The sequence below is a fragment of the Prinia subflava genome, chromosome 16 (genome assembly GCF_021018805.1).
Source record: "Prinia subflava isolate CZ2003 ecotype Zambia chromosome 16, Cam_Psub_1.2, whole genome shotgun sequence".
Classification (NCBI taxonomy): domain Eukaryota; kingdom Metazoa; phylum Chordata; class Aves; order Passeriformes; family Cisticolidae; genus Prinia; species Prinia subflava.
Window position 1 is genome coordinate 14,816,964 of NC_086262.1, and position 9,438 is coordinate 14,826,401.

Sequence of the window (9,438 nt, forward strand, 5' to 3'; positions counted from 1 at the left end):
CCGTCCCCGCCCGCCCCGCACCGCCCCCCACGGCAGCGGCGCCCCCGGCCCTTCGCCGCCCCAGCCCCGCAGGCGCCTTCCCCGCACTACGCGGCGCCCCGGGACAGTCGTTCTTCCCATCCCCATCACTGATCGTGATCCCAACCCACGCTGTCCCCACGCTATTCTGTCCTGACCCCCATGTCATCCTATCCTACCCTCTCCCAGTCACATCTCCTCCTGTTCCTTGTCCCATCCCATTGCTGTCCATCTACAGGCTGCCCTGACCCCGTTCCATCCTTATTGCCATCCAAATCCCTCACATTCCACCCTGTCCCTGTGCCATTCCCATCCCCTCCTCGTCATGTCCTCTTCCCACCTCATCCCACCCCATTCCCATCGTACCACATCCAGCTCTGAGCCCATCACGTCCCCCCCTCTCCCATGACATCCTGTCCTGACCCCGTCCTCCCCACTCCATCCCATCCGTGCCTTCCAGCCTGTCCCACCCTCTCTGTACCATCCTGCCCTGCCCGTACCCATCAGGGTCCCCACACATGGAAGACCCGACTTACACAATTCTACTCCCTCATCCTGATCCTATCCCACTCCGAGCCCCCATCCTCATCCCTCATCTCCCTCCCCTCCAAAGAGATTCTCCATCTCTGCTCCCCATGAGGAGAGGACTGGCCCCTCCCCGGGATCCCACCCTCCCACTCCACCAGCTGCAGCTGGGACAGCTCCTCATCCCACCTGCCCGGGGTACTTAAGAGCCAGAGGCAGCCCAGGAGAGCCTGTGCGGGTCAGGATGGCTACAGGGGAGCAGGTGGGTGCTTGCCCTGTGTGCCAGGCAGGCTATAGAACACAGACAGCCCTGCCAGCCTCGGAGTGCCCAGTGTGGGAGGTAGCCGGGGGGCTGCAGGCTCCCTGCTGGGGTGGTCATGGGGCTCTTCGGGGCTGTCCCACCTTCCTCTGCAGAGGCAACAGGAGCGACGCCGGCAGAGGGCTCGGCAGGAGGAGCTGCTCCCGGCAGAGATCCAGGGCAAGCACCCCCTGCAGAACAGGTATGGGAGGCCTGGCTGTGGGTAGCTTCTCCCAGCACCGGGAGAGGTGTGCTGGGGCTGGAGGAGGACTCCAGCATGATCAAACACCTCATTTCCCCTCCCTCCCCAGATGGGCACTTTGGTTTTTCAAGAATGACAAGAGCAAGATGTGGCAGGCAAACCTGCGCCTCATCACCAAATTCAGCACTGTGGAGGACTTCTGGGCGTGAGTGTCCATTGGGGGGGCACACCCACTGTGCCCCTTTTGGAGATGTTCTGGTGGGGGGTCTGAGCCTGAGGCACCTATTCTCACCTGCTTCTGTGTCTATTTAACATAGGCTGTACAGTCATATCCAGCTCGCCAGCAAACTCACAGCTGGCTGTGACTACTCCCTCTTCAAGGTACGATACCCCATCCTCAGAATCCCCCCAGCATTATGGGGCATGCTGGGTGCAGGTAAGGCTGTCAGGATGCTCCGGCCATAATGTGGGAGGGGGAAGTCTGGCTGGATGTTCACAGCTCTCCAGGCTAGCTCTGGCTGGGTAGTTGGTGCCCCTGACTGTCCCCTTGCCTGCCCCTAGGATGGCATTGAGCCCATGTGGGAGGACAGCCAGAACAAGCGTGGTGGGCGCTGGCTCATCACGCTGGCCAAGCAGCAGCGGCACACCGAGCTGGACCGGTTCTGGCTGGACACAGTGAGTGCAGCCCTGCCCCGGGGTTCTGGCTGTGGTGTTCCCCTACCCCAGGGCTGAGCCCCAGTGGGGACTGCCCCAAGCTCCCCTTCTCCTCCCAACAGCTGCTGTGCCTCATTGGGGAGATGTTTGATGAGTACAGCGACGAGGTGTGCGGGGCCGTCATCAACATCCGCACCAAGGGGGACAAGATTGCCATCTGGACCCGGGAGGCGGAGAACGAGGAAGGGGTCACCCACATCGGGTAATGCAGCTTCAGGGGAGCTGCACAGGGGAACAGGGCTCCCCCTGTTTGGGGGAGTGGGCCCAATGGGAGAAAGGGGTGCTGTTCATGCGTTCCCTTCTCTCCTCCAGGCGTCTCTACAAGGAGCACCTGGGCCTGCCACAGAAGTTGGCCATTGGGTACCAGGCTCATGCAGATACAGCCACCAAGAGCAGCTCCCTACCCAAGACCAAGTTTGTGGTGTGACTGCAGGGAGAGTGGGGAGCTGCCTATGAAGTCCTCATGTACTGTCTTGCAATGAATTTCTGCATCTGAGCATGATCTGTGTCTCCAGGGCTCTTGACAAACTGGGGTGGCTCCTGTTTGTTGGGGAGGTTTCCTGGGAGGGAGATGATGATGTGCCAAATCCTGGCCCCTCCATTCTGGGTGAGCAGGGCCAGGAGCATAGAGCTGGCATCACTGTGGCCTTAGGACATTATACATGTCCCCTCATGTCCCCTAGAGTCTGGGACCAGTGCCTCTCACCCTGTGGAGGTGTTTCCTGTGTTTTGGGGGGCCCTGAATAGCTCCCATTCTGTCCTTCTCTGGCCAAGGCATGGGTACAGCTCACTGCCCTGCAAACCTGGGCATGGCAGGGACTACTGAGTTTCAGGTCAGCCTGGGGAGTTGGTCCACTGTTCTCCAAAGTCCCTGCACATCTATGGGACGTGGGTCTGCCTTCTCAGGAAGATCAGTTTCCCAGCTGAGGGCTGGCAGTGTCCCTGCAGGATGGGTCCCCATGCTGCATCCCCTCCCACAGACACTTGCATCACAGGTGCTATGAAGTTCATTTTCTTCCCAAGGTTTTGTTGGTGTCAGACCTGCAGGTTCACAGCCTCAGTCTTTTGAGCCCTGGGTGGCTCCTCCTTTCCATGGCTCATGTCTTCTGCTGTCCCCCATACTCTCTTCCAGACCCACCCCACACTCTGTCCTTTAATCTTTTATTTGAGTGTTTGTTTGTTGTATCTGTGCTTCCCTGCCTAGTCAGATTCTCGAGGTGGAGCTGTCTGCTCACCTCCTGACAGTGGCAGCTGCAGTTCAGCCCTCACTGCAGCTCTCATCCAGGAGTCTCCTCCATTCTCTCCAGCAGCACCCAGGCTCCATCTCAGCCCGGGACTGTGCCTTGTCCAGGGCCACACATCCAGCCCATCCGTGCCATCTCCTCAGCCCAGATACTTGTCCCCTGCTGTGATGGCTCAGTGCTGCCTTGCCTGCAGACAGGCTCTGCAGAGACCTGGTCCTAGAGAAGGATGAAGTATTGACCACTCTGTGCTCTTAGAGCTGTTTGTGACCTGTCTGGTCACAGCTTGACAGGCAGCTGCTGTGCTGTGTCACCCAGGGTGACACTGCCTGCAGTGCAGCCTGTGGGGTTGATCTTGCTGAGCCCTGCACTACCCTGGGATGCTGCCACGGCTGCAGAGAGCTGTGTCCCTGGGACGCAGCTGCCTTTCTGCAGGGGCATCAGCCTTGCAACTCCCCGAGGGCAGTGCAGGGTCCTCCACCACCCAATACTGCTCCTGTTCCAGGCAGGAGATGATACAAGAGACTGAGGACAGAGCTGATCCTGGCAGGCGGTGTGTCGGGCCATGTCCCTGTGTCCTTGCAGCGTGTGATGGCTTCGGGTCATTTCTCTGTGCAGGTGCAAGGGCAACAGCTCCCCACTGCCCTCCCCGGTAGGGCAGCAGGACTGGGGTGAGGGGATGCAATGTCGGGGGTGGCACCCCGGAGTGGAGGTGCTGCAGGTGGCAGGACTGGGGTGAGGGGATGCAGGGTGGGGGGCAGCACCCCAAACCGGGGGCGCTGCAAGCGGGGGATCAGGGGCTGGCTCTGCCTGCTTTGCCTCTGGTCCAGAACGGGCATGGGATGCCGGCAGCCCGGGTGCTGCCTGCACCGCCCGTCCCTCGCCACGCGATGGAGCCGCTCGCCCGGCCTTGGCCAGCTCCGGCTCGGCAGGGATGGCAGCCTGCCCTGCCTGCGGTGGGCTCCCTGTCTGCCCCGCCTGCGGTGGGGTCCCCGCCTGAAGTGGGGTCACAGCACTACCCCAGCCGCCCCCCGCCCTGCACCCCCCCAGAATGAGACAGGCAAAGCCACGCGTGGGGCTGGCAAAGCTGAAGCTGGAGGAGGGGTTGCTGAGACCCCCTAAAATGCACCATTAATGTCACTCCCCACCAGTGACAGCGTGAAGTGTGTGAGAGGCAGAGGTTGTCTGTCCTTCTGTCCCATCAACTGCTCTGTGTCATATGGCCCTGTCATCGCCCCCCACCTGGCTCTAGGGCTGAGCCCCCTGCAGCCAGCCTGTCCTTGTTCCCTCACCCCAGCAAGGGCATCGTGCTCGCTGGGTGTCCTTGCCCCATCACGTCACCAGGCCAAGGTTAACTGGGGCAGGAGGGGGTGCAGAAGCTGCTGTACTGCCGTGGTTCATCACCATTCTCATGTAGCCACAGTGGGATTTCATTTGATTGGAAAAATAATAGGAGCCATTTATCTCCGTGGCTTTATGGGTTCCCATCAGCCCTGCAGCCCAGCCAGGCTGGGGGGCTGGCAGTGCCCACCCAGGGCCTGCCCTTTGGGGACACAATGACCTTCATCCTCAACCTCTGCACCCCACAGTCCCTATCTGAGGGCCAGAGGGTGCTGGGGGGCAGAGTCACCCCCTGGGTGGGCACAGCAGTTGCCAGGAGTCACACAGCGAGTACAGCAGTGCCAGGGCTGCCCCCGGCCTGTCTCATGCTGGGCAGCTGTCCCAGCTGGCAGCCGAGCTGGCAGCCCTGTCAATAATAATAATTAAAAATTAATACTAATCAAAAGGGAGAGGCAGATGGCAGCAGACATGCGGCAGGGCTGGAGGTGGGGGTGGGAGGCACGGCAGACAGAGGGGCCTGCAAGGACAGGGCTGGGGGGGCCGGGAGTGCTGTGGGGTCTAGTGGGGATAGGAGGTGCAGGTCAAGGGACCCACGTGGCACAAAAGGAGTGGTGGATATGGGGCTGGGGTTGCTGTGGGGCACAGCAGGGATGGGGATGGTTTGTGCTGCTGTAGGGATGGGGTCCTGTCTCCCCCTTTCCATGCAGGGGGTGTGGGTCAGTGGTGCTGAGTGCCCATGCTGGGTCACCTTGCCAGCAGCTGGCAGGGAGCCAGGGCTGCCAGTCCAGCTTCTCCCTGAGCCACCAGCTCTGGCAGCGAGGACAGATCCTGCCCCCAGCCCCCAGCATGAGTGTGGTGCAGGCACCCATTCTTGCAACCAGTGAGTGCTGCAGGGTTAAAATCCCCCAAATAACTGGGGAAGGAGCTGCTGGCTCCGTGCAGGGTGCGTGGGCCGGGGAAGAACAGGCAGCGCTGGCTGACGGTGGGAGTGGGCAGGCAGTGCGGCTGCTGGCACCAAGGCTGTGCAACGCTGTTCCCGCAGTGCCTGAGCCCACCTGCCTGGCCCGCTACAGCCAGGGGCCACAGGGGAACCCTGGACTTTGCAGGAGTGGTGTGGGTATACAGAGATCCTCTGTGCCTGGCTGCTGCCAGCATCCCCATGCATTCCAGGACTGGAGCTCCCCGTGCCCTCCCTGCCAGGCCCTGGACCTGGCACAGCTGAGCCGACCCTGCTCTCAGAATCACGAGGTGTGCGAGGAGGGGTACCCAGGGTGAGGGGTACCTACAGCACACAGTTCCCATGACAACCTCCCGGCGGAGACAGCAGTCGGTGCGGGAGATGCGGGAGCCGAGGGCCCTGTGGACCCGCCGGGCACGGGCTCCCACGCCTGGCAGGACACAGCGGGGCACAGCAGAGGGGATGCACCTCTGGTTCCTGCTCCCACGTTTGGGCTCTTTCTGCTCCATCCTGTTCCTTGCAGCTTGGGACAGGCAAGCACGGCACTGCTGGTGCTGGGCTGCTGCCCTGCAGCTGGTTTGCAGTTTGCACGGGGAGGAAGTGGTTAAGTGCCTGCAGGGTTGTCCCCAGTGCCAGCAGCAGAAGAGGCAAAGACGGGGACAGTATCTCCTGCTCTGCGCCTCAGGGAGCCTGTACCTGAGAAGGGTCCTTTGCTGTCACTTCTCATCTGGGTGGATACCCGGCTCTGCAACACGGCTGAGCACTCTCCTTCCCCGCAGGGACGGGCTGGCACTTCTCGCTTGGCAGAGGCAGGCGGGGGGACTGGGAGGGTGGGATGGGGACAGGAATGGGGCTGGGGACAGGGACAGGAGCTGTGTGGCCACAAACCTGCAGGCGTGTCTGCAGCAGGGGCTGTGCAGGCAGTGCCACCACGCCTTTGGGATGTGTTCTGCTGGTCCTGTGTCATGGCCTGGGTGCCCCCAGATGGCTGACACGTGCCCACAGAGCCTCTCCCTCCCAAGTCACCGTGTCTGTGCTGTCCCCGAGACTCCGGTACTGCCCCTGCCCGCAGCCCCCTCCCTCAGCTCCCACGGTGGATGCCACCAGCTCCGAGGGACCACCCTGAACCTCCCTCAACACAGAGGCATCCAAACATTAGCACCCCCACGCCCTCGCAGGGTGACACGGGGATCAGCCACTCTCCCAGTTCACAGGGGAGCAGGTGTCAGCCCTGAGGCTGCCAGGGCACTGGGCAGTGCTGTCCGTGCCTGTCCTTTCCCTCCTGGCCCTATGCACCCCGGCGTGCCCTCACATGGGGCTGGTGCTGCTGCACCCACAGCCCCCCCTTTTGCAGGGCCGGGGGCTGCCAGGCTCCTCGCGTGCCCCAGCTCCACAGCTCTGGGGAGGGGGAGGGCTGGAGTTTCCCGGGCGGTCGATGTGCCCATCGATCCCGCTCAGCTCCGCCGGCTGCTCTCCCACAGCCCTGCTAATTAATTGTCCGCTGCTGCTGCTGTGGGAGTGCTGGGGACGGCACTGCCGGGGCTGCCTGCGCCCTGCCCTGCCTGCGCCCTGCCTGCCGGCACTGGGGCTTTGCCCACACGTGTCAAGGAGCCAGCACCCACTTCACACCCACCCCAACCCACCTGTACCAAAAACTGGGGGGTCTGTGTCAGACTGGCAGGCCCAGGGCAGGGGGAGGGATGCAAGAGGTGTTTGGGGGTAGCAAATGGCAGCCCACCAGCTGCCCATGTCCAGGACAACCTCACACTGCTTACAGCTGTGCCCACCCCTGTGCCAGCCCCCAGGTGTGGGGACAGGGATAGGGACAGGGACGCTGCCTTTGTGCCGGTCTGTAATGAGATTTCTGCTTGGCTGCCTGGATAGAAAATCCCAGACAGAGGATGTGAAAAGCCTCTCCAAGCCCCAGCAGCCTCCTGCCCCTGCCCTGCCCCAGCACCCACAGTGCTCCCGAGGGGGCATCAGCACCAGCTCCATCCAGGAGCACCCACTGTACTTCTTGGTGTGGGGCACCCATGGGGTGTGCAGTCCAGAGGCTTCTCTGCCTATTTATCCCACTACTCTCTGTCCCAGCCCACTCTGGCTCTGGTGCAGCCTCCTCATGCCCAGGCTGGGGGTGCCAGGTACATTCTTGGGGACCCCAAGCTGCATGCCAGCACCATGCCCACTCTCCTGTCATCCTGGGTGCCAGTGTCTGCATCCCAATGCTGCCAGATGCCAATTCTCTGTGGTGAGGTCCTGGCACCCCTGGTAGTTGTCTGCAGAACTTGTGCATGCAGGGTGGCACCATGTTGTGCTTCTGGCCACCTCATTTTCTCCCACAGCAGCAGCAAATCCATCTCCTCAAAAAGTGGGGAGTGGCTCTGTGGATGCTGGGGACTACAAGGAACAGGCTGAGCCCAATGGCCTTTGCTGCACATCCTAAAGGAGCCCTTTAGCACCCACCCCAGCACCGTGCACCGTTAATCTACTCTTGCAAATGGCTAATTTTGAAAATCCTCTTATCAGAATTAGGTCCTCAACATCCATATTTATTTACTTTTCATTTTCATAATCTTTCTGCTCCTTGCATGGCCGGGGTTGTTCTCATGGCTCAGTTTCTGAGCATCCCTGTGCAGGATGACACCTGGAATGTCCCACACTGTGCCACATTCTCCCAAGCCAAGCATGTCCATGCCGTGCTGTGCTGTGCCATGCTCTGTCACGTGTTATACAGCACACGTGTTCCTCACACCTTTGGCTCTGCCAGCGACACCATCAGCAGCAGTGTCCCCTCCCCACTGGGGCACCTCCTTGTGTCATGCCCCGCACAGCCCAGTCCCTGCCTGGCGCCAGGGCAGCCACATCCTGCCCGTGGGCCCTGCATTATGCATTGTTTATCCGTCAGCACCTTCCCTGTTTGTAACTCAATTAAGCAGGCGCGGTTTTGCTAATACAATGGTGTTTAATATTCGGCTTCCTTAAATACCACAAATGGATAGGGAGGCAGCGCATGGGTGATCCATTATACATGAGCTCAAATATCTACTTAAATATTTGATGGGAGTTTAGAAAATCTCAGGGCTGGCCTTGCCCGTGGCTGCCAGGGCTGGGCAGGAGGTCGGGCACGGCACAGACAGGGGCTCGCCAGGCTCTGTGGTGGTGGGAGCTGCCTCACCTCTGCTGGCACAGACAAAAGTGGCACCTGGGGCATGTGGTGAGAGGTGAGCAGTGCCAGGGAGGTGACATCCCCAGGGAGCTGGCAGCTGCAGCCCACAGAGCCTGGGTGTAGCACTGCTCACCAGGTGATGCCCTCCCTCCACCTCCACCTTAATCCAGTCTTTTTCAGAAGAAAGCCCTGACACAATGGCTGTAGCACGTGGCTGAGCCATGACCGCGGAACACTGGAGAGGAGAATTAATTTTTAATTCCACCTTAATTACTCTGAGTAATAATCCATTTACAGCACCCAGTGGGACCAGTGTTTCTGGCATCCCCCTGGGGCTCACAGGACACCCAGATGCTGAGCATGTGGGGTTGAAGGCACTGGGCCAGCCAAGCACTGCAGTCTGCTCCTCAAAGACTCTGATTCCTGTGGCTTCTCATGTGCTGCAACCCCTCACACCACCCTGGCAGGTGGTCAGGGGTCCCTGATGCCCCCACAGGCATGAGCCAGGCAGACATTGACCCTTGGCAGCAGGACTCAGGGCTCTGGCAGCTGTAGAGCAGGATCTGGCTCATCCATCCCCTCAGTTTCTCCTCAGCAAGAAGGAAAGCAAGTGGAATTAAAAGTGATCTCCCCAATCTGTATTAATTAGAGTTTATTCATTCATCAGTGCACCCTGCCACTTCTCCACTGATGACCCAGCCGTGCTGGCCCGCAGCGCAGGAGGGACACTCAGGGTGACACCACAGCCTTGGCATGGCACCTCCATGGCACTGAGCAGCACCAGCACATGGCGAGGGGAGCTGAGAGAAGCTGAGGCTGGACTGGGCACCACCGGCACTCCCGGCTGGGCACAGGGACAGGGAGGGTGCACTGGGTGCCCAGGGGGTGGGAGTGTTGTTGCCGGCGCAGTGCCAGGAGCAGGAGCTGGAAGCCATCCCGGGAGAGAGCTGCAAGGAGCAGATGGGGCTGGCATCG

At 60.8% G+C, this 9,438-nt stretch overlaps 1 protein-coding gene across 1 annotated transcript; it reads left to right on the plus strand.

Moving 5' to 3' along the window:
* The first annotated feature begins 787 nt into the window (after positions 1-787).
* Positions 788-2,184, plus strand: EIF4E1B (eukaryotic translation initiation factor 4E family member 1B). The gene is made up of 7 exons (XM_063413667.1): positions 788-805; positions 958-1,043; positions 1,153-1,248; positions 1,361-1,424; positions 1,605-1,718; positions 1,820-1,959; positions 2,070-2,184. Exons 1-7 carry the CDS (start codon positions 788-790, stop codon positions 2,182-2,184), a joined length of 633 nt encoding a protein of 210 aa, XP_063269737.1.
* The last annotated feature ends 7,254 nt before the right edge of the window (positions 2,185-9,438 follow it).